Source organism: Eumetopias jubatus, unplaced genomic scaffold (assembly GCF_037043125.1).
Source record: "Eumetopias jubatus isolate StellerSeaLion01/CBP00866 unplaced genomic scaffold, mEumJub1_p1.0 scaffold_8, whole genome shotgun sequence".
NCBI classification, from domain to species: domain Eukaryota; kingdom Metazoa; phylum Chordata; class Mammalia; order Carnivora; family Otariidae; genus Eumetopias; species Eumetopias jubatus.
Genome location: NW_028274814.1, coordinates 142,344,540 through 142,371,946, shown reverse-complemented (window position 1 = coordinate 142,371,946; position 27,407 = coordinate 142,344,540). Strand labels below are relative to the sequence as shown.

Here is a 27,407-nt window from a genome sequence, read left to right as displayed (position 1 = left end):
GCTCAGAGCTCCCTTACCAAAGAACAGAATTCCCACAAACCACTGGGCACTCATCCCCTTCCTCTTCCAGGAGCCAAGCAGGCGTGCTCGGGAGAATGGACACGTTCTTTTGGTTTACTTGATTGTTCTTTTTCCTGTTTCTAAGATAAATAATAAGTTTCTTTATACTTAAATTTTTTCCTCATTAATAATGAAGTTATATAGCTTTAGCTATGTCCTATAGAGTTGGATATGAGGGATCTGATCTACCTTTGCAAGGCTTTACATATAATGTGTAACTTCACATTTGAGTTTCCCTTTGATCCAGTGGTTTTTAAGAGAATTTAATATCTAAGTATTTAAGTTTCTTTTAAAAAATATTTTATTGGGGCGCCTGGGTGGCTCAGCTGGTTAAGCCACTGCCTTTGGCTCAGGTCATGATCCTGGAGTCCCGGGATCGAGTCCTGCATCGGGCTCCCTGCTCAGCAGGGAGTCTGCTTCTCCCTCTGACCCTCCCCCCTCTCATGTACTCTCTCTCTCTCTCATTCTCACTCTCTCAAAATAAATAATAAATAAATCTTTAAAAAAAAAAAATATTTTATTGTTTGCTTAGATTTCTTTTGGACTTTGCGGGCACCTGAGAGGCTCAGTCGGTTCAGCACAGGACTCTTGGTTTGGCTCAGGTCACGGTCCCGGGGTGGAGGGATGGAGCCCCACCTCCCACTCAGGCGCCGGGCAGAGACGGCTTGAGACTCACTGCCCCTCCCTCTCCTTCTGCCCCTTCCCCAGCTCACAGGCCTGCGTGCACACGCACGCATGCGCTCTCTGCCTTAGATAAAATCTTTTTAAAAAAATTATTTTGGACTTTGCGCAAATATGTGTCCTATGACTCTTTATTCAATTTGTAGGTTTGTTTTTAGTTTTGTGGCCCAGATTATTTTTGCAAATATTCCGTGGGCTTAAATAGATGCAAAGTTCTCTCTACACATAAAAATTAAATTGAACTTTCTGTCTGTACTATTTATTTTCTTTATTCTCTTTATTCTCATATTTTGTTTGTTTTTCTGCAGATCCGTCCATTTCTGGAATGGATGTATTGAAGCCTGGGGAAGGGTGGCACCAACGCTCCGATCCAAGGCCTAGTCTGCAGGGCTCCAGCGAGTGCCCTGGACTCCGAGGACGAAAAGTCGGGTCGGCAGAGGGTGCGGGGGGGGGGGGGGATGGGCGGAGCCAAGTTGGGGTACGGGGAGGTCAGTCCCCGTTGCCAGGAGGCAGGATCTGGACACAATGGGGTCTGGGAGTTGGGCTGGGCGGGGGCGGGAATCCAGGTACCCCACCTTGCCTTCCCGGCCGGCAGCCACAAAAAAAGGTTAGTGCATCAACTTTGGGCACCGGGTTCCCCACGCCGCCCCCTCACCCCGGTGTCCTTGCCCCATGCCCCTAAAATATCCCGACCCCCAGGACCCCAGGGAACTCCTTTCCCGCAGGATTGAGACCAAACTTTGTGCGCTCACACATCCCTACTGGACTCGTTTTGGGGGCAGGGGATGGGAGATAGGGCCCCCGCCCCCGCGCAGGGCCGGGAAAGCTCGGGTTTGTTTTCCCGGCTCCTGGGATACACGATGGGCCCCGCCCTCGGAGTCGCGAGGAGCTGGAGGGGAGAAGTGCGTTCTGCGGCAGCTGTGGGTGGAGGGGCCGGGGCCGCCACCTTCTGTCCACAGGTACCGCAGGCCGTAAGCGCACCCCACCCTTGTGCGCTATGGGCTCGGACATCTGGGTCGGCCCTTGGCGGCCCCACCGGCCCCGCGGCCCCATCGCAGCGCTCTACAGAGGCCCGGGGCCCAAATACAAGCTGCCACCGAACACCGGTACCGGCGTCGGGCGGGTATACAAGGAAGGGGCCAGCGGGGTCTGGGGGGACGGCGGGCTGTGTCCGGGGCAGGGAGCGACGGGAACCCATAGTGGTGCTGGGACGCTCCCGCAGGCTACATCCTGCACGACCCGTCGCGGCCCCGCGCCCCGGCCTTCTCCTTCGGCGCGCGCCTCCCCACGCAGCAGACTTCTTGCGGCCCGGGGCCCGGCCACCTGGTTCCTGCTCGCATGACCGTGCGCGGCCCCGACGGCACCCCCGCCTACTCCATCTACGGCCGCCCCCGCCACGCAGCGCCCCGCCTCACTCCCGGACCTGGTCAGGACCCCTGGGACCCCGGTCTCCCCAACACCGAGCCGCCTCCAGGAAGGCCCACCCGGGAAGCCCCCACCTGAGCCCCGAGCCGCCCTCGTGTACCCTACCACTCCAAATTCGGTACCCCCATATCCGGATCTCAAAAGAACTCCAAGCCCCACCGGGCTTTGACAAATTGTGGCTCGGATTCACCCTAACCCCAGGCCCCCAACCCGGGTCCCCACTACGCCCCCAAACCGGTTCCGGCCCACACACCCGGTCCGCCCCGCAGGCAGGTACTTCCCTGAGCGAGCCGGGAACGCGACGTACCCCTCTGCGCCTCGGCATACCATCGCTCCCCGAAACTGGGGCATCCCTGCGGAGCAGCAGACCCCAGGTGAGACCAGAAAGGCCCGTTCCAGCACCGTGGACCTTCCCATCCCTGACGGAGAACCACTCTGCAGGCTGCGGCAAGGACACCCTGGCCTGTCCGCGAAGACTAACCCCTAGACCCACCCTTCTCTGGCTCCTCCCCAGGCCCTGGGACCTACAATGTGCCCTCGCTCTTGGGTCCGCGCGTCATCGGTAAAGTCTCGGCCCCAACTTACTCCATCTATGGCCGCAGCGCAGTGGGCAGCTTCTTCGAGGACCTCAGCAAGGTGGGGGAGGGGCTGCCGGGCGGGGTGTAGATAGGGGTCGAAGGGGCGGGCCACAGGGGGGTCACGAAGTAAGAGGTGAGGGCCAATAGTCAGCGGGGAATGAAGGCCGGACCCAGCGCCCCTGCCGCCCTCCCACAGACCCCGGGCCCCTGCGCCTACCACGTGGTGAACACTGGGATCTACAAGTCTCGGGCCCCCCAGTTCTCGATGCTGGCGCGGACTTCACTCCCCCAAGACAACACCCTGAATCCGGGACCCGCAGCCTACAACGTGGACCAGGTGGCCTGGGGTCCCGGGCCAAGGGTCAGAGGCGGAGGATGAGGGTCAGGGTCCTGGGGGGGGGGGGTCCCGGTGCGGGGCTGGCTGGTCAGCGATGTCTCCTGGTCCCGCAGCACCGGAAGCCTCGCGGCTGGACCTTCGGGATCCGGCACTCGGACTACCTGGCCCGGGTCCTGACCAATGCAGATGATTGACCGGCCGGGAGGGCGCAGCCCCACAGACGTTTGCTTAAAGCTTCCCGAGCCAGCAGCGTGTCCCCCTCTCTGCGTTCGCGGCGGGCGCGCGGGGCGGGGAGCGTGCGCGGCGGGATACTCGGGCCCGGGAAGGCACGGAAGTCGCGCGCCCGGGGGCCTTCGTGATTGGTCGGGGCAGAAGAGAGCAGGGTCGTCCCGCCCCCCTGAGGCGGCCATTGGCCCAGAATCCCGCCTGTCTGGGCGGCCCGGCCCATCCGCCGTCCTCCTGCGGCCGCGGGCCAGGCCCGGCGGAACGCGTCTGGAATCTAAAGCAGGACCGGTGAGGGCCACTGTCCGGGACAGGTACAGGCCGGGGTCAAGTTCTGAGCCCGAGAAGTGGAAGCCGCACACGGAGACACGCACACGGACAACACAGACACAGGACAGAGGTGCGGATACGAAAGGGAGAAACCGGATCCCGTCGGGACAAGTGCACCTGCCGCAGAAACACGGACACAGGGCGGCGGCAGGTTCCAGCTGTCTCGCACCCCGCAGGCCCGGAGCGATGGGGCCACAGGGAGCCAGGGCCCTCCACAGCCCAAGCGACTCCCGTAGCTGATCTGTCTGAACGAGACAGGCCGCCCGAGCTAGGGAGACCTCAGGGGCTTCGTGCGCGCTGTGGACGGGAGCGCGCAGGGCGTGCAAATTGGTGCGCGGGAACTTATGGGCGCCTCTGAGCCCAAGATCAGCCCCAGAGACCGCCTGCCCCCGGGGGCCCCACAGAGCCCCACCCCTGTCAGTGACCCCAGGATAACCCACCGCTGTGGGAGCACCCCCATCGTGTTGGCTACAGCGCCGTATCCCGTGCCTCGGGGCCATGCTAACGGCCATGCCACTGCCAGGCATGGACCTGGAGAAGACAGTGGCGCTGACCCAGGCCCTGGCCAAGTCTGGGCAGCAGCTCACAGACAACTATTGCACAGGGGGAGTGGGTGACAAGGTCAGCCCGGTCCTCTTACCTGCCCTGGCTGCCTGTGGACCGCAAGGTTAGAAGATGCCTCCTCTCCAGACCTTAAAGAGGTTAGCAACCCAAAGCCAGTTTTTAATTTCAAGCCTGGCCTAGACGGAGTCCCCAAAGGCAGACCCAGGCTTCTCACCCCCAGGACAGAACTTAGGTGCCCCCCCATCGGCCCCCATAGCAGGACCAAGTTATCCAGCCCCTTGGGTACCCCAGTCAGGACTCCCAAGGGAAGAACTGGGTGTTCCTCTCCTTGGTTCCCCAGACTTGAGCCCTCAGGATAGTCCTCCTCATCACTCCCCATACCAGATCAGGACAATTTCTTTCCCATTCCCTCTCCACCAGCAGCACATCCACTACAACTGCTTAGAACTCCAGCTGAAGTCCTAACCAGGGAAAGTAAGGGGGCTAGCTGTGCAGTGCACTCAGCACCCCTGCCAGCAGGTACCAATGATCAAGAGATGGGGTCTGAAGGGCGGGGCACAACTTGGATAAACTGGAGTCGATTTCTCTATTCACTGTCATCCAGAGCTCAGGTGGGCTGACTGCTCACTGATCTAGGTTATTGTTAGTAATATTGGCCAGAATCTCTGAAGAATCACTGATTGATCAATATCCAACCCTGATGAATGACCTAAGTTATTTATGGGCCATTGATGGTCATTGAACTTCTGTCTTCAGAGAAACTTCGATTGGAGTCATTAATAGGGACTTGATCAAAATCACTGTTGCATCTCTAATCAATCATTAATGGGCCATAGGACATTGGTCAATATCCCTGATGGGTCAGACCAGTCATTAATGAGGACTTATCAGAACTGTTCATAAATCTGTGGTCATAGTCTTGGACACTCATCATGGTTGCTGATGACAGTGTCAGTGCAGGGGTCACTGAAGGTCACTGGGAGTCCCGATGCAGGGGAGTTTGGCCAGATGTAGGGGCTGCTGGAGGGAGTGGGCTGCTGTCCTGTGGATCAGGGCAGGAGGCTGGTTCCTGTGGATGGACTCCTGTATGAAGCCAGAGGTGTCAGCCACTATTAACGCCTCCTAGTCATCACAGGTAACCTGACCCCAGACTCTGGGTCTACCTCCTGCGTATTAAAGACGCCTGACCTCTGACCGCACAAAGTCCAGATCCCCATCAGGGGACCATGGGACCTCTCCCAAAACAGACGATCTGGACCAACCCCAGGGTCAGTGTCCCCTCATCACAAGATGCCTGACCACTGGGGCGCCTGGCTGGCTCAGTTGATAGAGCATGCAACCCTTGAAGCCAGGGTCGTGGTTTCAAGCCCCACCTAGGGTGTAGAGATTATTTAAAAAACAAAACAAGATGCCTGACCACCAACTCAAGAGGGTGACCTGATGCCCCCTCCCCCATAGGGAACTTGGCCTCAATGTTCAGGGTCCTTAACCTTTCATGACTGACCCAAGAGGCAGAATTCCCCACATCCCCTAGGAAGCTCCAGGCTCCTTATCACTTCCAGCCCCCTCTGCCTCCCCCCACAGCCTTCATCCTCGGTCAGAAAATGGTGGAGAGGGGCGCCTGGGTGGCTCAGTTGTTAGGCGTCTGCCTTCGGCTGGGGTCGTGATTCTGGGGTCCTGGGATCGAGCCCCGCACTGGGCACCCTTGCTCCACGGGAAGCCTGCTTCTCCCTCTCCCACTCCCCCTGCTTGTTTTCCCTCTCTCGCTGTCTCTTTCCCTGTCAAATGGATGGGAAAAAAAAAAAAAAAAAAAGCTGGTGGGGAGCCCATCCGCTCTGGTGGTGGACTTGAAGTTTGGAGGGGCAAGTATTCCCTAGCCATGCCCAGGAGCTGGCTAGAGCACTGGTGAGCACCTGTGCCTGCTGGACCCTGTGTGGCCTCTGTCTGGGTGGGTCTCCTAATGTGAGCTCAGTCTCCCCTTCCTAACTCTGGTAGTTTGGTCCCATAGCCTCTTGGGTGCTGGAAGAGTGCTCAGCCCCGGGGCTGCTTCGAGTGGATGCTCGGGCGCAGAGCCTGGACCTGGGCCTGGACTGAGAGCTATGCTCCGGGACCCTCGCGCCCGGGAGCAAGAGGAGTTCCACGCGCCCGTGGACAGTGGGCGCCGGGAGCCCTCCGTCCCTCCCCACCAAACCCGGCCGCTTCCCTTCTCTGAGTTCCTATCTCTTTTCCTTCCCCGAGCCCTGGCCCTGGCCACTCTCCTTCCTGAGCCCCGGATCCTCATCCGCGGGCCCCAGGCCCTCCCGCCCTCCCCCCGGGACCCCCTTGTCCCCCACCGCGGCGCCTCGGGCCGGCTCCGCGGAGCCGAATCGGGGGGCCGGCCCCGGCGGCGGTGGGCTCGAGGCTGCGCCGCGGCGAGCGCCGATCCCCGCCCCTCCTCGCGCCCGGTGGCCTTTAGGAGACGTCGTGCCCGCGGACCGACACACAGCAGTAAGGCCGGAGGGCGCGAAGCGGGGTCCGCGCCTGGCGCGCGGGCGGTCGGCGGAAGGCTGAGAGGGAGCGAGCACCGAGGCTTCCGAGGGAGGTGCGGCGGCCGCCCAAGGGAGCAGGGAGGGGCGGGGCCAGAGAGGAAGCCGCGCCTCGCCCCGCACTTAGCCTCAGGTGGCGACGGACAACTTTTGCGCACGCGCGTGGGGGCAGGGGGCGGGGAGAAGAGGGGCGCCTCACGCCTGCATGCGCATGCCCCTGCGCCTGCGCGACGCCCTTGACGCATGCGCGCTGGTGTCGAGCGCGCCGGTAGCGCAGAACCCTGGCGACCCCGACCGTGTGTCGTGGTTGAGCCCGCCGCTGCGGCTAGCTCGCAGAGAGCGGGGCTGTCCCCTAACTCGCGATACCGACGCCGGGTCCCAGAGAGCCTGGGTCGTGCCCGGTGCGTGGCCCCCGCCGGTGCCCCGCCTTCTGACCTTACCGCTGGGCAGAGCGCTGCGGGTCCCGGAGGGCGCCCTGGAAGTGGGGGCTCCCAGGAGAGAGGGGCCCAGGAAGTATCCACAGGCCGCCTTCGCTTGCCAGGCATATCCCGGGCACAGCTTAGAGGGCGTATGTAAAGGAGGAAGCTGGCGTGGAGAGGCTTTGGGACGTGCCGAAGGTCATCGAGCCCCGAGCGCAAGCCCCCGGCCGTGGCGGAGACCAGACGTGTAGGAATCCCCGGGAGGGTCTTCTCAGCAGCCGAACAGGTGAGGGCGAGTCCTGGGACTTCCACCTGGCAAACTTTCCTGGGGCTCCTGCGAGAAAGGCAGGGAGGACACCGAATTCGGTGTCGGAATCCCGGATGTGAAGAGGGTGGGTTTATGCCCGTCGAGACCTCGCTTCTCTCCCGGGGTGAGAGCACCAGGAAAGCTCGACATAGAAGGGGCGCCCTGTGGGCGAAATGGTGTGGGCGCACAGGGTTGCCGCTGAGCGCGGGGTGGGCAGGCCGCAGAAGGGCCGGAGGAGTCCATCCTTGGGGGGGTGAAACCAGACTCCCCCGCCTCCAAAAATGGTTTATTGCAAACAGATACACATGCTCAGGAACTCAGGCAAGGCATGCACTTGGAATGCTTTCCGTCAGCTAAGATGGTGAGGTGCAGGAGTGCTTCCCAGGCCACACAGAGTTGCAGGCGCAGGACCGAGGGCCAGGGTGGGAGGACATGCTAACAGGCGTGGGCGTTGGGGGGACACCTAAGCTGGAGCTGAGCTTCCATCGGTGAAGCACTTCTGTGCTCTGCAGAGCACTAAGGGAGCAGTTGTGGTGAGCCTGAGTAGGGGCTTGGTCCTTTGGATGGTGTCCAGTCTCCCCAGAGCCATGGGGGTTGACCCAGGAGGCTGAGGCCTCTACAGGCCCCTGACACCTGTGCTCTCTTCCAGGAGCATTAGGGCAATGCTGCTGCTGGTTTGGACACCCAAGGCTTGGCATAGGCTCTCTCCTCTCAAGCCCCCAGCTCTCCTTTGGACCCCAGGAGGTGAGGCCCTACACGTGAGGTACCGGCTCATGTCAAGGCAGGGCCCTGGAGAGGCAAGCCGTCAGAGCCAGCCCCAGGGCCCTGGGTTTCGGACCAGGCTATTGATCACTGCTTTGTTTGGGGCTGGGCTGGGCGGGGCCTGGCTGGCTGCAAGGGCTGAGAAGGAGCAGCGGCGGCAGCAACAGCGGACAGAGGCCCTGCGCCAGGCAGCCGTGGGCCAGGGTGACTTCAGCCTGCTGGACCACCGGGGACGGGCTCGCTGCAAAGCTGACTTCCGGGGTCACTGGGTCCTGATGTACTTTGGATTCACTCACTGCCCCGACATCTGCCCGGATGAGCTGGAGAAGCTGGTGCAGGTGGTACAGAAGCTGGAGGCTGAGCCTGGCCTGCCCCCAGTGCAGCCTATCTTCATTACTGTGGACCCCGAACGGGACACTGTCGCAGCCATGGCCCGCTACGTGCAGGACTTCCACCCACGGTTGCTGGGCCTGACCGGTTCTGCTGAGCAGGTAGCCCAGGTGAGCCGCAGCTACCGCGTATACTACAGCGCTGGCCCTAAGGATGAGGACCAGGATTACATTGTGGATCACTCCATCGCCATCTACCTGCTCAGCCCTGATGGCCTCTTCACAGACTACTACGGCCGGGCCAAATCAGCACAGCAGATTGCGGACAGCGTGAGGTGCCACATGGCTGCCTTCCGCAGCGTCCTGCGCTGAATCAAGTCATTAAAGAGGGTGTGATCAAACTGTGTGCCTGTCCTCTGTCCCAGCAGCCCCAGAAGGCCAAGGCAGGAGAGGGCTCAGGACCTGGTCACTCGCCGAGGGCGTAGGGCATAGGCAGCCCTTTCTCTGCACAGAGCAGGAGTTTAATTTTTTTAAGGGTTAGGTGGGATGGCAACACCATTTTATTGGGCTGGGCCAGCCAGGAAACAAGGGTAGAGTGAGCAGATGCATGCCCAGCACCCATGAGGGATGGACCTCCAGAGCCCACCCCTCAGCCTCAGTGCTCCCCAAATCAGGGCTGGGCCATGGAGGGGGCAGCATAGGTCTGGAAGCGCTTGTGGGCCCGCTGGTGCGTGAGTAGTCTCAGGGACATGGTGTCCACGGCCGCCTCCAGCCCCGGCTGCTGGGTGATCTCCACGGTGTAGTCGTTGGCCTGTAGGGAGGAGGTGTCAGCAGAGTCGGGGACCACTTCCCTCCCAGGCTCCCCAGGCCACTCACCAGCTGCAGGGACGCCAGCATGGAACGACACACCTCGAAGGCAGGTTGGCCAGCAACTAGCTCCGCAAAGGGACACCACTGGTTGAGCTGGCTGAACCTTGAGACTACCTGGTCCCCGTAAGTATGGATGTCAAAGGGCACATGCTGTTCCTGCAAGGAGGAGGGGCAAGATCCTGGGGCAAAATCAAGGCAGGCAGCAGGGGAGTCCCTCCTTCTCAGCCAGAGCTTGGCCCGACCCCTCACCTGCTCTTGGAGCAGGGGCTGGATAGTGTCCTCCCAGTCTCTGATGCGCTGGCTCAGCTCTGTCTCCTGGACGAACTTCTGAGAGGTGGCGATGAAGAGCTCCTAGGGGAGGACCAGGGAGCTGCCACCTTCTCTGCAGGGGTCCCTCGCCCAGCAGCCCACCTGCTCTAACTCAGACTTACCACATTCCTTCGGACCAGCTCCTCATAGCTCAGGGACACTGGCATGGCCTCTGCTTCTGGAAAAGGGGCAACTATGAGCTGCTGTGGCCACGGGCCACACCCTTTCCTCCCTCCCCTGTCCTCGGAGGCCCCTAGTGGCCCCCTGGCCAGCAGCCCCCTCTCAGACCTACCCAGGTCTGCAGCTTCCCCAGGCTTTGCCTCCTGAGGCTCTGCATACTCCTCAGGCTCTAGGAAGTCATCTGCTGGTAGACAGAGAAGACCCAGCAGGAAGCAGGTCTGCTGGCAGCGGATGCTGAAGCCCCCACCCTGGCCCGTCCCAGTAGGCTCCTACCTGCTGTCCCCAGATCCTCCAGGGAGTCCTCCAGCTGGTCCTCCACAGGCCACAGCCCCTCCTCAGGCCTCGGCAGCCACCGCTCGGCCATCTGTGCAGACGGCATCTATGAGGGGCACTGCTGTCCCCACTAGGGGCCGTGTGGGGTCCAGACGGTGGCCAGTACTTACCTCCCGCCTCTGCAGCTTCCGGAGAGTCTCCAGTTGCTCCTTCACATGCTTCCAGTACAGGACCTCCATGTCTGCATATGAAAGCCTTGTGAGAGGGGCTCCCGTGTCCTGCACAGGGCACCCCCAGTCCACCTAGAGCCTTGGGCACCCCCCAGGTCAAGGGGAGGCAGACAGAATATGGCACAGCACCACTGTCCCTCAAGAGATGACCTCACCTGCAAAGGACGGGCCCTTTCGCCGGGGCCTCCTGCTGTCAGCATGGTCAGCATCTTCAAGAGAATCTGGTCAGCAGGAACCAAGCCAAGTCCCTGTAGGCTGTACCTGGACCCTCCTGCCCTGGCCCAGCCCCACCACCACTCACAGGCAGCCAGGTACCACTGGTGGAAGTCCTGCAGCTTGGTGGCGCCCTTCCTCTTGCGCTTCTGTCCTGGAACCTCCTCCACGCAGGGGGGCACAGAGTACGGCCTACCTGGGGGCAAACGACTATGTCTCCGAGCACAACTTCGGGCCCTGGGGCAGGTTATGGCACCCACACACTCCAGGAGCAACTGCACAAGGGAGCACAGCCCCACCAGGCTCCTAACCGGTATGGAGCCCACCCTCATCAACCACCAGTGCTCCAGAGAACCCATCCACAGATGCCCAAGTGAAGGTGACCCTCCACCCAATTACCTTTCTTGAAGGGCTTAGAATCCAGGGAGTCAAAGGGGTCCAGGCTCTGCCAGGGGTCCGGAGTCTCCTGAGCAGAGAGCACAAGCAGACACTGTGGCGGGGGGAGCGGGGGATGTGCACCCTCCCTCAAAAGCCCAGACACTGAGTGCAGTGACTGCCAGAGGATCCAGGACCAAGGGTGACACACCAGGGAGGGAGGTGCCCCAGAGCAGCAGAAGAGGTGACTTAATTTCTGGAGAAAGAAGATTCCTTGCAAAAGAAAGCCAGCACAAAGGGCCTCAGGTTAGGAGCCCAGGCATCCAAGGCTCTGAATGCTAGCAGGAGTGAGGGGTGGGCAGTGGGGCTCTGGCAGTGGGTCTTAGCCCCACTGCCCCTCACCTTCATCAGGGGCGCTGGCTCCTCTCGCTCCCGTAGCACGCACCGACTAGGCTGGGCAGCGCCCTGCAAAGAAACAGCCCCAAGGGGGCACCTGGGTGGCTCAGTTGGTTAAGCGACTGCCTTCAGCTCAGGTCATGATCCTGGAGTCCCGGGATCGAGTCCCGCATTGGGCTCCCTGCTCGGCAGGGAGTCTGCTTCTCCCTCTGACCCTCCCCCCTCTCATGTGCTCTCTCTCTCTCTCTCATAGAAACAAATAAAATCTTTAAAAAAAAAAAAAGAAACAACCCCAGGATCCCTCTCTCCTCCCCCGCCACCCAAGGCACAGGCAGCCCAGCAGCTGTGCTCTGGGGTCAGATGTCAAGAACCCCTCAGGGACCCTCTGAGGGCAAACAAAAACTAGGAAAAATTTTAGGAGAACATACAAACTAGTAAACTAGTGGTCATGGGGTGCTTTTTTTTTTCTTTAAAATATACCAAATAATAATAATAATATAAACGTCATGCATCTACCAATCAAAATTAACAAATGATAACATTTTTCCTATGTGCATCAGAGTTTAATAAAAAGATTTCTCGGCTCCAGGCTGAAACACAAAGCTGACCCTTGAGGGTGGAGGGAAGCAGCCAAAGTTTCCAAAGTCCCACCCCCTCCGGCCAGCCTGACCTCAGAAGAGTCAGCTTTGGAAACCAGCTGCCATCCTAGGTGGTAGCCAACACCACAGGGCTCAGACCCTTGAACCCCAGCTCCGTTCTGAGGAGCTGCAGCTGTTCTGCTCAGAAAGAGGAAAGACGTGATAGGCACTGCCCTAAAGGGCTGGGTGCAAAGCCAGGTCCAAGGCTATCTGGAGGGTGCACCCACAACCCTGGTGTGCAAGGACCAGAGGGAAGGAGCAGAGACCTACAGGCCTGGGGGCAAAGCCCATGTACGGGTGGGGAAGCTTGCCCGGCTGACAGCTCGAGCTTTGCAGGCCTCAGTCAGGGTCCCACCTGCTGCGGGCTCCTGGGTTCCTGGGGTTCCTGAGGGCCCTCGGGGGCTGTGGCTTCAGGGAGCTCTGCTGCCCCCTCTGCATCATCCTCACCACCACCTCCAGGCATTGGGCCTTCTGGAGAGGCACCTGAGCAGGGGAGTAAGAAACCAGACAGCAGGTGGGAGGCTGCCCTTGACCAACACCCAGGAGAACCTTTGAGGCCCTTCCTTCACTCAGCCTCATTCATCAGACCCAGAGAAAGTAGCAGGGCATTTCACACTCTTCTCATCATGCCACGCTGTTTTTTTGGCACCTTTTCCTTTTTAGCAGTTTTCCTCCTGAAATGCTACCATCCGTGCTTGTCCAGAGAGGAGCAGTAGGTCCAACCCTCACAGGCCCAAGAATGGTCAGAGGGCAGTCATGAGACCAAGACAGCACGGCGGGCCAAGGTGGGGAGGGAGGCCGAGGCCTGGGCACAAAGAAGCCAGGCTTCCTTGCTCCCCACACCTCATCCGTGGGGTAGCTGAGCACAGCCCCGCGCAGAGCCCCATCCCCCGACCTCCACCCCCACCTGCACCCTGCAAGTCCACCACGTCCTCTCTTCTCACCTGGCTCCTGGGAGACGCTGACCACAGGGACTTCCATTGGCTGCTCCTCAGCCCTCTCAGGCTCTGGGAAAGACAAGAGATTGGACAGGGTCAGCCCTCCCCCTCCCCCAAGGGGCCCCTCCCAGGGGCTGGGCAGGGAGAGTCGAGATCTGGCACAGGACACAGGCACCCTGGGTTGAGCCAGCAATGGGCAAAGAGGGAGCAAAGGGAAAGTGAAGACCCATCTTCAGTGCAGGTGCCTGGGGAAGGGGTGCCAGAACTGGCATTCTGGCAGGCACAGGGGACCCTTCCTTCCTAAGCTCCCCATATCCAAGCCCTCACCCTTCTGGTTCCTTGGCATCAGTGTCTCCATGGGGGAGATGCCCACTGGCTCCAACATGAAGGCTCCTCTGGGGTGGGGGGTACACGTATTCATCCTAAAATCCTTCCGGCTGGCCAGGACCTCCCCCTGACAGCTATGCGGGCAAAAACACAGCCACTGCAGAGATCCTTCCCAAGCAGCCCTCTCCCCTCATCTGACTCCCCTCAGCCAGGCTCAGGCCGGTACCTGTACAGGGGGCTGGCATTCTTCTCCATCTCATCAGGGGCCACAAGGGCCATGGGCAGAAGAGGGACGATGAGGACCTCCTGCATGGAGGCCAAGAGTGGGTGAGCCACAGGTCCTGCGGGCCCCAGGTGGGATGACACCTTCCAACACCCCCTTCAGCTAAACGCAGCCCCTACAGACAGAGGGGCACTCACACGGGGGGGCAGGTCGTTCCTCAGGTCCACATTAGCACGGGAGTCAGGGAGGTCATCCAGCGACAGGAACTGTGGGGAGACAGAGCTCAGGAGCAGCGCCTGGCACATGCACAGTGGGCAGTGGCCACGCACCCAAGAAATCTCACCTGGTCCTCCACCTCCTGGGGAGCTGTGGAGCTGGTGTCCCCATTGGCCCCATTTTCCCGCACTGAGGAGAGCTGCTTGGCCCGCCTGAGAGAGAACCAACACATGGATGTCTGGGAGGCTGCCAGGGCTGCCCCCCAAGCTGCAGGCAGGGCAGACACACAGGCCTCCACCTCCTGGCTCAGACCAGTACTCACTTCTTGCCAGAGATGAAATCAAGAGCCTGGTAGACCAGTGAGTAGAGGTATTCCACCTGGTGACCAGAAGCAGACAGTGAGGAGTGGAAAGAAAAGTCTGCCCCAGATGCTCTATGGCCCTCCCCAGAGCCCTCGCTGTGCACAAAGAGACAAACCCGTACGTGGAGAAGCCCACTGTCCTCTCCAACACTTCCAGCACAAGTTCTGCCGATGTAGCTGCCAGAAAGACTCATGTCTCATCAGCTGGGGTCCTCTCCTCTTCCTCTGTCCCCAGACAGTGCTGCTTGCCTGCAGGCCCTGCACACCAGCCTGTGTGCGGCCCACTGGCCCATCTCCGTGCTGCTCCCGCCCAGAACCCATAGCTCGCTCCTTTCCCTCCCGCAGGTGTGGGCCACCAGTGCCCCACCTCCGGGACCCCACCATTATGGTGAGGCTCAGGATTTCTGAGAGGCTGACCAGCAGGGTGTGCACATGGGCCACCTCTGGGCCATTCCTTCTGGAGTAACGGCGCCCAAGAGCACATACAACTCTCTCTTCTTGGTCCTGCCTTTTTTTTTTTTTCCACACAACAGATGTTTATTGCACTTCTTTTATATATGGGGCTTGGCGCTAGACACTGGACACAGTGGTGAGCACAACGGAATGGGCCCCGTTTATCAGGATTAATAAACATTAACTTTTTTAAGCATCTGCCAAACATACAGGACTGTGTTCATGCTTCATCCCATCTGGTCTGTCTGAAGTAGTTATCACTGCTGTTCCCATTTCATAGGAGAATAAACAGAGAGAAAAAGTCACCTGGATCAGGGGTAGGTCCAGGATTTGCACCCATGGATGCGTGAATCTCAGGCTGCATGACCTAATCCACAACCACTAGCTACATGTGGCTTTACCAATTTAAATTTAAGTTAACAAAGTTAGTAAAACTCAAAACTTCTCTGTCACACTAGCCACATTTCAAGGGTTTGGTGGCCACATATAACTAGTACTTACCATCTTTGACAGCCCAGATTACAGAACAACTGCATCATTTCAGAAAGTCCTGCTGGACACTGATGCCCCACAGCTTCCAGACTTTATTCTAACATGTCTTTGCACCTGCTTTACCAGACACCCACGCATCTATCTGTCACCTCACATCTCGTGCGAGGTTAGCTGCAAGCATTCCTTCTTAGGACAAATGCAGAACATAGAAATCTGATTTAATGGGATTATCTAGGACAAAAACCAACAAGATCTTAAACTGTCTTAATGACTTCTGCTGCCCAGAGGTAAGTCCATTGTGTCCTATGCAAGTTAGGCCTGAACGTAGACCGCTCACCCTGCCCTAGTTGGGACCCCATTATACACTTCCAAAGGCTCACCTCCTGTGCACCTTTTCTCTTTCTCCCGTCCTCTAAACTGCCAATTCTGGACCAGCGCTGTCACCCACTTTTCCTTGCTCCCCCACTAGGGGATGGCAAGCAAGGCTGGAGGAAACACACAAAGAGCAAGATGCACGGAGTCTCCATCAGACTGCCCGTGCTCTCAGTCCTGTTTTGCCTTCCCCTCAGGAGTATTCTGAACTTGCACCAAATTTCACTCTCCAAATTTCCTACCCAGAAGCTGATTCTCAGCAACTGACTTTTATTCTCCGTTATGAAAATTGGGGTCCCAGGCAGGAACTCTCCAAATCCCTGTGTCCAACTTCTCTACATCAATACTGACTTCTCCCTCCAGACTCCTGAGATGAGGCCCAGCAACCCACGGCCCTGACCCACTCCTCAACTATTTCTACCGGGATCTTGCTTCACCTGCCGCCCCACCTGCCCTTTCACCCTTCAGCTCTGTGGTGTTCAATCCCGGCTGTCACTAAGATGTTTTAAGAAATCCTGATACCTGCCCACTGTCCGGTTCTGATCTCACTAGGCCAGGCAGGGGCTAGCTGGGCATGAGATGGATTACAGCTGCTTTACTTACTGCCCATCTTTGTCCCCTCCCTATAACCTGTCCTACAAGGGGTCATGTGGTGCCTCCTTGCCTCTCCCCACCCCACAGTCTCACTCTCCTCTCACTAAAACCCCTGGTGACTTTCTAATTACAGACCCACTAGACGCCTGAAAACCTTTCCTGTGTGGGTCAATTCACTAAATTCAACAATTTTGGTCTTTTTTTCTTCCCCTTTAAAAGTCTCTACATCTCTGACTTCTGAACATTTTTTTTATTTGCCTTTCTCTGACTTTTCCTTCTGGTGGGCACTTCCTAAATATCGGTTATTCCTCAAGATGTTCCCTTCATTCTGCTTTTCCTTTTACTCTACCAACACGGTTTCTGGGCTTTGGGACTACTGACATTTTAGACTGGATAATTCTTTGTTGCGTGGGGCTCTCCTGTACACTGTTGGATGTTTAGCATTAGCAGCAGGCCCTGCAATTATAAATCCAAGTTGGTTCTTCAATTATAATTGTTCCATTATAAATTCAAGCTGTGTTACAAGGTGGTGAGGAAGAGGGGAGACAGGAGGCACCGGCAAGGCAGGGAACAGACAGGGGTGAGCCTGACACCTGCCCCAGGAGAGTGAACCTCAGTCCCATTAGACCACCAGCCAGGTGATGCCCACCTTCTTACTGTAGACACAGGCAGACCCCTGGATCAACAGCGCTGCCTCAATGAAGTTCATTGTGGTTTTCCCCTCGTCAAAAGAAATGCAGATCTGGTCCAGCTGCAAGACACAACACCAGGGCATTGGGAAGCCCAAATCTGCGTACACTTCTCCCCACAGAGCCCACCCAGCACCCAGCCTGCAGTGCCTGCTCATCACAAGGCACCCCTCGAGCACTGACACTGCCCGGGGCTCTGGTTTTTTTTGTTTGTTTTTTAATTTTTGGAGGGTAGACGCAGTGTTCTGGAAAAGGAGGCCCCTAGAGTCTATCGGCCACAAACAGCTAGAGCTGCATAGCGGTTCCCTTCTGGAGGCGCTCCCCTGAGCCCATCCAAGTCAAGGCCAACTTGGATAGCATCAGGCAGGAAGACCCCTCACCCTGAGAGGAGGAAACAGGAACCTCAGCAGTGGGGAGGACAGACACAGATCGCTGAGGTCTAAACCCTTTGAGCAGAAACTAAGGAAATACTTCCAAATGAGTCTTCCTCCTTCCTCTGCAAGCCCGGACCCCCCCCCCAAGATTCCCCTGAGCCCCAGCTCCTATCACCTCAAGTGTCAGTGGTCCACAGACCATATGCCAACAATTCCCAAACCCATCTACAGCACTGTGCTCTCCTGCACTGCAGGACTGTGCTTAGAGCCACCCCAAGACAGCTAAATGTCCCCAAGCTTTTTATCTCCAGACTTAACCCAGGGGGTCCCCACAACCTGCCCCCTCTCCTGCACGAATCTCAGCAAACAGCACTCTGAAGCCCCAACATGTTTTTTCAAGCTCTTTGCCTTTGCTTTCCATCTGCCCAGAATGCCCGCTCTCAGATGTCCTGGTGTGAACGCTCCTGCAGTGTGGCCCACATGCCTGGGGCTTCTCACTGCCTTGTTAGGGCCAATTCCAGCCTCTACCTCAGGGCCTGAAGCTGGTGTCCAATAAATGTCTGATGAACAAACAAAATGCTGGCATCAGGGCTAAGCCTGAAAGACAGACACTCCCCAGGCAGACGAAGGGTTAGGGTTAGGAAGAGCAACCACTCCCACAAAGGCAGTTAGCAGACCCGGGATTCAACTATTTAGGAAAATTAGTATTATGCAAACATGTCCAAAGCACAGGGTGTGTTGCGGAGCAAGGTTAGACATTAGGCACTCTGGGGGCCAAAAGAAGGGGCGGTCTGGGTGGACACCACCAAGAGGCCAACTCTATTAACTCCTGAAGGACAGAGGAAGTTTTTCAGGTCAGTGGAGGAGCATGACAGTCTGCGAGAGCGCAGAGCATTCCGGAAGTAAGTGAAGGGCTTTCCCTGAAAGGACAGGGTATGAAGGAGAGGGCAGCTGAGTCACCCAGGCCCTGAGCTGCAGAGGTGGCCCTTTCTTCTCAGCCTAGGCTGGCTCACCCACTGGTAGGACCTCACACTCCACCTGCCTTCAAACGACTCCTAAATGCATGCTCCAGGTTGGACCTCCTGTCTAAGCCTAAAACCCATATGTCCAACTGCCTTCTTCAAACACCATTTGGATGTCTTAACCAAAATTCATACCGGACAGGTCCACACTGAACCCTAGATATCCCCCCAACCACCCGTCCACAAACCTGCAAGTCTTAGCTCCCTCCTGTCTTCTCTCACTTTCCCCATTCAGTCCATGCCATGTTCCCTGCCATTTCCATGCTCCATGCTAACCTGTCTGCTCCTCTCCACACTGACCACCATTCTTGCTCAGCCAGCCCCACCTCTTGCCTAGACCTTGACACTAACTGGGTTCTTCCCGCCCTTCACTCCCCCCCAGCCTCCTCTTCACAAGCAGGTGCTTCTCTGAAGACACAAGGCAGATTACATCACTCCACTCAGAACCCTAATGGCTTTCTGCCACTCTTACGAAAGAAACCCAAATCCTCAAGAGAGCCTCACATGCTAACCAGCTTCCCTCTCCAGTTGCCCACCCTCCCGTACTCGCTGTATAGCGGTCACAAGGGACTCCCTCTCCAGGTCCCCCATGGAGCCAAGCACTTTCCCACCTCAGAACCTTGGAACATTCTTCAGCTCACTTGACTAGCCAACTCCTTTCACCCAAAGTTAGGTCCCCCAGGTAAACTCTTCTTGGAGTCCTCAACTTTTCTTCTGAATCTCTTGTCAGTTTGTTTTTACACAAAGACACAGTGAGGTGGCTGGTCTCTGCTCTGCCACTTATTAGCTAGGACTCTGAGCCCATCTCTTACCCTCTCTGTAGAACTAATACCTGTTCCAACAACTCTGCGTGGTTACTTCCTTAGGATCCATCCTCCCACAAGGGGGAAGCAGGGACTACTGTTTCCTTGCCACTATTTTCTCAGGGTTTAACGCGATTCTTGACTACAACAGACACTCAACAACAACGAACAAACCAAGGGATGAAAGAGAATAGCAACATGATACAATGTGTTGAGTTAAAAAACAAAAAAAACAAAAAAAAGCTTTCTGGTAGCTGCATGGGAAATGAAAAGGAAGACAAAGACAAAACCAGAAGCAGGGAAATCAGGACTTCAAAGAGTAGAGAAGGTCTGGAAGAGCAAAAGAAGCATGAAGGGAGGAGTGGCCTGCTGGCTCAGTTAGTAGAGCATGCAACTCTTCATTTCAGGGCTGTAAATTCAAGCCCCACTCTGGGTATAGAGATTACTTAAAAATAAAAAAATTTTAAAAAGCCTTTGGATCGCCAGGGTGGCTCAGCTGGTTAAGCATCAGCTCAGGTCATAAACTCAGGGTCATAAGATCGAACCATTCGTCGGGCTCCACACTGAGTATGGAGTCTGCTTGAGATTCTCTCTTGCTTTCCCCCCTGCCCCTCCTCCCTACAGGCTCTCTCAAAAAAGAAAAAACTTTTTTTAATTAAATAAAATCTTTAGAAAGGAAGGAAGCAAGCAAGCAAGCAAGCCGGAAGGGAGCTGACCAAGCTAGGAAGTAGATTTACCAGGCATCACCAAGCACCCTGCTCACTGTGGAAACCTGAACCCATAGTAGCCCCACCCAGCACAATTCTCTGAATTTTCTCAGCAGTCTACATGTCCAAACAGAGGAGCTCAACAGATCAAGTATTCATTCAACAAACACTTAATCTATGCATACTATGTGCCAGGCATTCTATTATGCAAAGGGAACAGAGTATACACATGGTCCCTGCCCTAGCATAATTTACATTCTAGAAGGGAAAGACCACAAACAAGTGAACAAGTTAAAGAATAGATTGTGATAAACATTCTAAAGCAAGTAATTTACTATAAGAGAACTATTTTAGACAGTGTGGTGAGCTGACATTTAAACTGAGACATAAAGGATGAGGGGATTAGTTATAAAAAGAACTGGACAAAGAATATTCCCCAGTGGGGGCAGAAAACATAAAGACCCTCGGTCAAGAATGAGCTCCAGGGGCACCTGGCTGGCTCAGTCAGTAGAGCATACGACTCTTGATCTCAGGGTTCTGAATTCAAGCCCCAGGCTGGGTGTGGAGTTTATTTTAAAAATAATAATAATAGTAACAATAAAATAAGTAAATTTCCTTATCAAAAAAAAAAAAAAAAAGAATGAGTTCCAGAGTTGTAGGTCGATTGGCTCAAAAGAACAGGTGGAGAGGAGCCCAAGATGAGGCTAAAACAGTCAGCAAGGCCAGACTCAGAAAAGGTTTCTACTCTATGCTGAGTGCGGTAGGAAGCCCCCGAGGGGTTTAAAACGGGGCACCACTGCAGCTGAGTCACACTTGCTACTGGATAGAGTATGAATTGGATGGGGCAAAAATAGCTTTAAGGAGCTTAGGAAGGAAAGTTTTACACGAATCTGAGGTAAAGAACAGATGAATTCAAGTTAAATTCTGGTGGTGTAACAGAATTCATGGGTGAACTGGGTGTGAAGCATGGGGTTTCACTAAAGCAGCTCTTAGCTCTCTCTCACTTTTCATTGATCAGTAGTGCTATTTACCAAGATCAGGAAGACTGGGATTTAGGCAAGAGCTCCACTTTTTTTCTTAAGATTTTATTTATTTATTAGAGAAAGAGCACAAGCAGGGAGAGGGAGGCAGAGAGAGAGGGAGAAGCAGACTCTCCACTGAGCAGGAGCCCAATGCGGGGCTCAATCCCAGGACCCTGAGATCATGACCTGAGCTGAAGGCAGACGCTTAATGGACTGAGCCACCCAGGCGCCCCAAAAGCTCTGTTTTAATGTATTAAATCTGAGATGCTTGCACAGAACATCTAAGTAGAATGTCAAAAGTGACTAGCTGGACACAGAAAATAAATTCAGAGAAAAGATCTGGGATGGAGTTATAAATCTGAGAATTATCCTCATACATGTAACACTTAAAATCATGGAAATACGTGCGACTGTCTAGGAGAGATATAGAAGATGGCCCAGGACCTGCCCAGAGGAGCTCAACACACAGACTGGACAGCAGAGAAAGAGTAAGCAAATGACACGAGGAAAAAATCAGAGCAAGTAAACCTGTTCCAAAAAGAGGGAGTGGTCAGCCCAACAAATGCTGCTGGGCTGAATAAGGTCACATTTCTAGCGTCCCTTGGATTTGGCAGGATGCACGTCACTGCTGATAAACATGAGAGCAGTCCAGATGGGCTGCGGAGTGAAAGCGAAGTGCACAAATGGAGCAAACAGCTCATTACAAAGCCTAGACAAGGCTCTCAAGTATGAAGAAAGACTAAATGCTGACGAGGGGGAACAGGACAGTAGCCCGAAACTGGTTTGAAAATCCAAGGTAAAAAAATCCCTCTTCACCCGTGATCCAGCTCTCTCAAATACCCAAACATGCATACAAACTCTAGTCTATTCTGCTACACTAGAGAAAAGTGCTAGTCACCACCCACTAAATCCATTTCACGGCTCACTAACCGGTAGCGACCTGTGATGACAACTCCAGGTTACTTTAATAAGAGATAATTTCAAGAAGCCGAAGTGGAACAGGGAAAAAAAAAAAAAAAACCGAGCCTGAGAACGAGTTCGGCCAGAACGCGGACAGACACAGACGAGGAGGCGGGGCGCCGCCGCCCAGCAGCCCCCGGCCCGCCGCCCCGCCTCGCGGCCCCGCCCGCCCACCCCGCGCCACTCCCCCGGGGCCGCACTCACCTCCTCTAGATACTCGCCCAGCTGGGCCGCCACGTCCACCTCCCAGTTCTTAGTGAGGTCGCGGATGGGCTGCAGCAGATGGGCGAAGCGCGCCTCCACGTCCTCCATGTCCGGGAGGGGCCGGGGCGGCCCGGGGACCGCAGGGCCGTCTTCGAGGGGAGCCAGCGTCTTCAGCCCGCCACTAGTTCTGGCGCCATTTTGCTGTTCCCGCCCAGGGAAAGGACGTAGCACGCGACGCCGCGCGCACATCTATGACGCACGCGGCCACAGCCGGCGAGGAAGCACCCCGGCGCCACGCGCCGCGCTGGAGGCGGGGTGGGGCGGGGCCATGCGGGGCGGGGCCGGGCGGGGCGGGGCGGGGCCGGGCGTCCCAGCGAGCGCGTCTGCAGCCCGCCGCGTAGCGGACATGGCGGGCTCCGAGGTCCCGCGGCAGCTTTTCCTTCAGGGCGTGGCCGCGGTCTTCACGTTCGCCTTCGCGTCCCTCTACATGCAGATCCCGGGTGAGGGCGCCGAGAGAGGGACGCCCCCTAGCCCGCGCCCTCTGTTCGCGCACGTCCCCGGACCCTCCGCCGGGTGTGGGGGGCGGGAGTGGAGTGAGGACCAGGCCTCGGAGCCCGGAGTAGCGGCTTCGGTTCGCGTCCTGCGAGCGGCGGGGGCTTGGGGAGGAAGGGGGGCGTGCTGTGGCCCGTTTCCCGTAGGTTCCGGGATCTGACCTGGGGCCGGGGGAGAATCCTGAGCGGGGTGGGCCCAGACCTGGCAGGGCAGGTGGGAGAAAAGACAGTGAATGGAAAGGGGGGGGACCTCAGCTCCGCTGGGTGGGAGGCCCTGACCTGGGGAGTCTGGTAGGCCTCCTGGGGTCTGGTCCCGAAGGGGCTGGGGATCGGCGGGTTCGCACCTGCTTGGCCAGAGTCTGCAGGTCCTGCAAGTCTAGACCTCAGGAGGTGGGCCAGGCCCTGCCTGGTGGGGGAAGTCTAGCCTTGGAGGGCAGTGTCCAGGGCCCTGACGTGCCCTCCCACAGGCCTGTATGGTGCCGAGGGCATCCTGCCTGCACGGAGGACGCTGAGGCCACAGGGCAAGGGGCGCTGGCAGCAGCTGTGGGAGACCCCGACGCTGCTGTGGGAGGCTCCGCAACTGGGGCTGGACACCTCGCAGGGCCTGGAGCTGCTGAGTCTGCTGGGCGCCCTGCTAGCCCTGGGCGCGCTGCTTATGCGCAGGCTGCGCAACCTCTTCGTCTACCTGCTGCTCTGGGCTGCCTACCTGTCGGCCTGCCAGGCAAGTGGGGGCTGCCTGCTCCCCCCCACAGCACTGAGACCCATGTCACCTGTCCACCCTGCACCTCGCCCCTGTCTCTGCCCTGCCTGCCTCCACAGACACACACCCCCTGCTCCCTGACAACCCTTCTCCCTGCAGGTGGGCCAGGTGTTTCTTTATTTCCAGTGGTGAGTGACTTCTGGGTGACGGGGTGCGGGGGGGGGGGGGGGGAGGGGAGAGGAGGGCCAGGGCGGAATATGTTTGCCTCTCCAGGGAGGACCCTCGGGGGGAACAGCCTTGATGGGGAGGGCCCCTTGTGCTCTTCCTTCTCCCCATAGGGATTCCCTGCTGCTGGAGACTGGCTTCCTGGCGGTGCTGGTGGCCCCCCTGAGGCAGCCCCCCCACCATAAGCAGGCCCCCCAGGGCAGGCTGGTAGGGGCCTCGCCCCACGAAGGCATCCCCTTCTGGCTCGTGCGCTGGCTGCTGTTTCGCCTCATGTTTGCCTCGGGTGTGGTCAAGCTGACCAGCCGTTGCCCCGCCTGGTGGGGGCTTACTGGTGAGGGTCCCATCCTGAATGTGGGGCAGCATTGGGGGTTCTGCCTCACACTGACCCCCCACTTACCATTTGCAGCCCTCACCTACCACTACGAAACACAGTGCCTGCCCACACCTGCCTCCTGGTTCGCCCACCACCTGCCGGTCTGGCTGCAGAAACTCTCCGTGGTGGCCACGTTCCTCATCGAGATTGCAGTGCCCCCTCTGTTCTTTGCCCCTGTTCGCCGCCTGCGTTTGGCGGCTTTCTACTCCCAGGTGGGTAGGGACCTCAGCCATCAGGAAGATAGGACATGGCATTTTCAGCACTGCCCAGTGGGTCCTATTAGGTTGGAGGGGCTGCTGCAGGCAGTCAGGAAGGCCTCATGAGCGGAGGCATGAGTTGACTCAGGAGGTGAAGGCAAGCCTGTAGGGCAGGGCTGCGGCCTCACTGGAAGATGTCAGTCAGGTTAGCGAGGCAGGTGGGGAAGGGCTGCACGAGACATGCCGAGTTTCAGTTTGCTCCAGGCGATAGGGAGCCATGGACAGTGGGAGCAGGGGTAGAGGACAGTTGGAGTGGGAGCATAACAGGCCAGGGGGTGATGAGAAGGGGATGGGATGCCTGTAGGAGAGACCCAGGCATGGGGTGCAGAGGGGCTTGGAAGAAGGTTCGGAAGGGCCAGGAAGGCGGTGGACCTCAGGAGCTCTCAGTGCAGGCTCTCCTCTAGGTTTTGTTGCAAGTCCTGATTATCATCACTGGCAACTATAACTTCTTCAACCTGCTCACTCTGGTGCTCACCACTGCTCTTCTGGATGATGGGCACCTGACTGCTGAGTCTGGCAACAGCCACTGCAAAAAGACACCCTCTTGTGAGTGTCAGCTTGTCCCAGATAGCCAAGTATGGTCAGCCCAATGGCCCACTAGCAAGTTTCCTTCCCTCCAACACCCCCAAAGTAAGCCCTGCTCTAGTTCCGCCCCAGCCAACCTGTGACTCTCGTGCTTGGCAGCCTGGCCCAGGGCTCTGCTGTCTCTGCTGTCTCTGCTGTTGGAATTTACCGTCTATGGGTTGCTGGCCTACGGCACCGTGCACTGCTTCGGCCTGGAAGTTGACTGGGAGCAGCATGCTGTCCACTCCAGAACCAGTGAGTGCCAGCTGGGGGGCCAGAGGACAGAGGCTGGACCACCCCTCCTCACACCCCTGTTTTTCTGCAGCCTTTACCTTCCACCAGTTTACCCAGTGGCTAAAGATGGTGACCCTGCCCACCATGTGGCTGGGGGTTGCCTCCCTCACCTGGGAACTGCTGAATGCCCTCTGGAGGTATGTGGTCCAAGGGGGTGGGGTAGAGCTGTGCAGGGCAGGCCTGACAGCACTTGGGTCCCCCGCCCCCCAGGTGGACCCAGGTGCGAGGGTGGCTGAGGAAGCTCTGCACTGCAGTCCAGCTGTTCATCTTTGGCACTGCCACGGTGGCCTTGTTTGTGATCAGCCTGGTGGGTAGCACTTGGGGAGGAGGGTGGGGGCTGGAGGGACAGCACTGAGCTTCTGCCCACCTGCCTCCAGGTGCCATACTCCTATATCGAGCCCTCGAGCCATGGGCATCTCTGGACCGGGGCACACCGCCTCTTTGGTGCCGTAGAGCACCTGCAGCTGGCTAACTCCTACGGCCTCTTCCGCCGGATGACCGGTCTGGGCGGGCGGCCCGAAGTGGTGCTGGAGGGCAGCTATGATGGGCAACACTGGACGGTAGACATTCCTGTGGGCCACGCAGGGAAGTGGGGAGGGGCTCCTCCGGTCCAGCGGGTAGTGCTGACGTGCTCTGCCGGGCAGGAGATCGAGTTCATGTACAAGCCCGGGAATGTGAGTCGGCCGCCCCCTGTCGTGGTGCCCCACCAGCCCCGCCTCGATTGGCAGATGTGGTTCGCAGCCCTGGGCCCACACTCTCACAGCCCCTGGTTCACGAGCCTGGTCCTGCGCCTGCTGCAGGGCAAGGACCCTGGTGAGGCCCGGTGGGGATTTGGAGGGGGGTGGCTGATGGGACAGTGGGAGGGTCTGAGGGAAGGATAGGATCTAGGGGAAACAGGGCGTGTGGGAAGGGGAGGCTGGGGCTGAGGGAGCACTGGCTGTGCTGAGCCCCACTCCCTTGCAGTGATCCGCCTCATCCAGAACGATGTGGCTAGGTACCCCTTCCACAAGCAGCCGCCCACCTACGTGCGGGCCCAGCGCTACAAGTACTGGTTCTCACATCCTGGGGAGCAGAGGTAAGGCCAGGGTGCCAGGTGGGGTGCTGGGGTCTGGGCTCAGGCGCCCCCTGAACACCCTGCCTTGTTGCAGCCAGTGGTGGCGACGCCAGTGGGTGGAAGAATTCTTCCCGCCAGTGTCCTTGGGGGACCCAACGCTGGACATGCTGCTCAGACAGTTTGGCCTCCAGGTGGGAAGGTGTTAGGGAGGGGGAAGTGGCAGGGGTGACCCTCCCCCACAGGGGTGGTCCTTGTGGACCTCCCTCAATCCTGCACCCACAGGACAGGAGCCCGCCCCGAGCCCTCAGCTCTGGCAACAGCCTGGCCCAGGCCCTCCGCTGGATACGGAAACAGCTGTCTCCCCTGGAGGCTTCCACCTTGCTCTGGGGGCTCCTCGCTGCAGTGGGGGCCATTAGGGTCATGCAGGCCCTGCTGGGGCCCCATTCCCCCAACTCCTCTCCTCTGGCCAAGGAGAAGCACAAGCCAGCCCCCAAGAAGGACTCTGGAGCTGCCAGCAAACAGCCCGCCCCAGCCCCTGACAACTGCAGCAGCAGTTCCCATACTCCCAGGAGGAAAAAGTAGCTGCATTGTCAGCCCCAAGTCCAAAGAGGATCAGGTGCCCACACATTTCTGGCCTCTGAGGCAGGACACAATCCAGCCAGCGTGCCTTAGCCGACTGCCACGACAGATGCAGGTTGGGGTGCTGTCCTCTAGGGCAGGCTTTGGCCCTCCTGCTGCTTGGAGGGCCCACTCACCCCAAGACACACGCCAACCATGTCCCTCCCCAGCATACCCCCTGGCCTTGATCCACAGGGCAGGCATATGACCCAGCTCTGGGTCTTTCCCAGGACTTTGCAAACAGGGCTGTGGGAAGCCCTTTCCCTCTGTAAGGAGCCAAGTCTGATGCCCCAACCCTCGCCCCTGCACAAGAGGGGGTGAGGCGGACCTGCTGAGGAAGCGAGGGAGGGGGAGGCAAGATCCTGGGACCTAGGAACCAATAAAGGTGCCTCTGTGCTTGATCTCGTCTCTGATGTCTCCTCCTTCCCACTTTGCAGGCCTGAGGACAGTGGGCCTTCCCTGCCTCTGGCAGGGGACGCGGCGTGGATGCTGTCCCGCTGATAGGTGACCTGGCTTCTGGGATGCCTTCATTCTCCCCTCCTCAACCTTACCCCTATAAAATAGACGTAAGGGCGTGGTCCAGCACAGCCGGGCCGACCTGTCAGCACCACACATCAAGGCTGTGAGGTGGCCAGCAGTAGAACGTGGGGCCTAGAATCACCTGAGGGCCTGAGAATTCACCAGAACCCGGCCCCTTCCTTTCCTGCCCCTGCTTCCTCATCTCGGGCAATGACGGAAGGGCCAGGGCACTGGACCTCCCTTGGGTAGGCCAGGTACCACATGAGTGTGCTACGGGGGTGTGGGCGGAGAGAGGAAGGAGGAGGCCCTGGGGCAAGGGTGGAGGAGGAAGAACCTTATCTGACCACCCAGGAGTGGCAGCGGGCACTGAGGGCACAACTCAGGTTTCTGTTGGGGTTCTGTGGTCGGTTGGGAGGTCCCTGCCCTCTGTGAGAACTTGTACCGCCTCCCCGGCCCCCTCTCACGCTCTGAT

At 58.0% G+C, this 27,407-nt stretch overlaps 5 protein-coding genes across 13 annotated transcripts; 4 read left to right on the top strand and 1 right to left on the bottom strand.

Moving 5' to 3' along the window:
* Positions 1-1,738: 1,738 nt before the first annotated feature.
* Positions 1,739-3,315, top strand: CIMAP1B (ciliary microtubule associated protein 1B). The gene is made up of 6 exons (XM_088025454.1): positions 1,739-1,847; positions 1,964-2,167; positions 2,436-2,540; positions 2,681-2,802; positions 2,941-3,105; positions 3,195-3,315. Exons 1-6 carry the CDS (start codon positions 1,739-1,741, stop codon positions 3,273-3,275), a joined length of 786 nt encoding a protein of 261 aa, XP_087881580.1. The 3' UTR covers positions 3,276-3,315.
* A 329-nt stretch (positions 3,316-3,644) lies between these two features.
* On the top strand, positions 3,645-6,291 carry TYMP (thymidine phosphorylase; the record flags this gene model as incomplete). Its single annotated transcript, XM_088025749.1, is given in 7 exon segments — positions 3,645-3,953; positions 4,108-4,295; positions 4,747-4,819; positions 5,212-5,298; positions 5,970-6,061; positions 6,063-6,102; positions 6,193-6,291. Coding segments are annotated over 7 exon segments (888 nt in total), but the record flags the coding sequence as incomplete, so codon positions are not given.
* Positions 6,292-6,960: 669 nt separating this feature from the next.
* SCO2 (synthesis of cytochrome C oxidase 2) lies at positions 6,961-8,940 on the top strand. The gene is made up of 2 exons (XM_028115559.2): positions 6,961-7,427; positions 8,098-8,940. The coding sequence occupies exon 2, from the start codon at positions 8,111-8,113 to the stop codon at positions 8,909-8,911; it is 801 nt and encodes a 266-aa protein (XP_027971360.1). The 5' UTR covers positions 6,961-7,427; positions 8,098-8,110; the 3' UTR covers positions 8,912-8,940.
* Positions 8,941-9,081: 141 nt separating this feature from the next.
* Positions 9,082-22,029, bottom strand: NCAPH2 (non-SMC condensin II complex subunit H2). 9 transcript variants are annotated; one of them, XM_028115553.2, is made up of 20 exons: positions 21,781-22,029; positions 16,649-16,750; positions 14,050-14,105; positions 13,855-13,939; positions 13,709-13,777; positions 13,515-13,594; positions 13,289-13,422; positions 12,968-13,030; positions 12,379-12,506; positions 11,392-11,454; positions 11,014-11,080; positions 10,703-10,810; positions 10,557-10,622; positions 10,342-10,412; positions 10,172-10,262; positions 10,011-10,082; positions 9,841-9,896; positions 9,659-9,760; positions 9,416-9,565; positions 9,082-9,350 (listed from the first exon to the last, which is right to left on the bottom strand). In XM_028115553.2, exons 1-20 carry the CDS (start codon positions 22,027-22,029, stop codon positions 9,210-9,212), a joined length of 1,953 nt encoding a protein of 650 aa, XP_027971354.2. In that variant the 3' UTR covers positions 9,082-9,209. The 9 variants fall into 9 exon arrangements, with proteins under 9 accessions (XP_027971354.2, XP_027971357.2, XP_027971355.2 ...); XM_028115556.2 differs by having other exon boundaries at positions 9,841-9,893; XM_028115554.2 differs by having other exon boundaries at positions 10,011-10,079.
* A 126-nt stretch (positions 22,030-22,155) lies between these two features.
* On the top strand, positions 22,156-26,817 carry LMF2 (lipase maturation factor 2). The gene is made up of 14 exons (XM_028115661.1): positions 22,156-22,280; positions 22,799-23,052; positions 23,191-23,219; positions 23,370-23,587; positions 23,663-23,841; positions 24,291-24,432; positions 24,571-24,705; positions 24,776-24,881; positions 24,955-25,051; positions 25,122-25,304; positions 25,389-25,557; positions 25,708-25,819; positions 25,893-25,989; positions 26,081-26,817. Exons 1-14 carry the CDS (start codon positions 22,187-22,189, stop codon positions 26,378-26,380), a joined length of 2,115 nt encoding a protein of 704 aa, XP_027971462.1. The 5' UTR covers positions 22,156-22,186; the 3' UTR covers positions 26,381-26,817.
* Positions 26,818-27,407: the final 590 nt, after the last annotated feature.

What these genes read in the sequence shown, in the direction of transcription:
- CIMAP1B (XM_088025454.1), top strand. Translation starts at nt 1,739, where the DNA reads ATGGGCTCGGACATCTGGGTCGGCCCTTGGCGGCCCCACCGGCCCCGC. An exon ending in TGCGGAGCAGCAGACCCCAG is followed by an intron (nt 2,541 to 2,680) that starts GTGAGACCAGAA and finishes GCTCCTCCCCAG; the next exon opens with GCCCTGGGACCTACAATGTG. An exon ending in CCTGGGGTCCCGGGCCAAGG is followed by an intron (nt 3,106 to 3,194) that starts GTCAGAGGCGGA and finishes CTGGTCCCGCAG; the next exon opens with CACCGGAAGCCTCGCGGCTG.
- SCO2 (XM_028115559.2), top strand. Translation starts at nt 8,111, where the DNA reads ATGCTGCTGCTGGTTTGGACACCCAAGGCTTGGCATAGGCTCTCTCCT.
- NCAPH2 (XM_028115553.2), bottom strand. Translation starts at nt 22,029, where the DNA reads ATGTGCGCGCGGCGTCGCGTGCTACGTCCTTTCCCTGGGCGGGAACAG. An exon ending in CCCAGGAGGTGGAGGACCAG is followed by an intron (nt 13,778 to 13,854) that starts GTGAGATTTCTT and finishes GTCTCCCCACAG; the next exon opens with TTCCTGTCGCTGGATGACCT. An exon ending in CAGCGTCTCCCAGGAGCCAG is followed by an intron (nt 12,507 to 12,967) that starts GTGAGAAGAGAG and finishes TCCCCTGCTCAG; the next exon opens with GTGCCTCTCCAGAAGGCCCA.
- LMF2 (XM_028115661.1), top strand. Translation starts at nt 22,187, where the DNA reads ATGGCGGGCTCCGAGGTCCCGCGGCAGCTTTTCCTTCAGGGCGTGGCC. An exon ending in CTGCTGAATGCCCTCTGGAG is followed by an intron (nt 24,882 to 24,954) that starts GTATGTGGTCCA and finishes CCCGCCCCCCAG; the next exon opens with GTGGACCCAGGTGCGAGGGT. An exon ending in TCAGACAGTTTGGCCTCCAG is followed by an intron (nt 25,990 to 26,080) that starts GTGGGAAGGTGT and finishes CTGCACCCACAG; the next exon opens with GACAGGAGCCCGCCCCGAGC.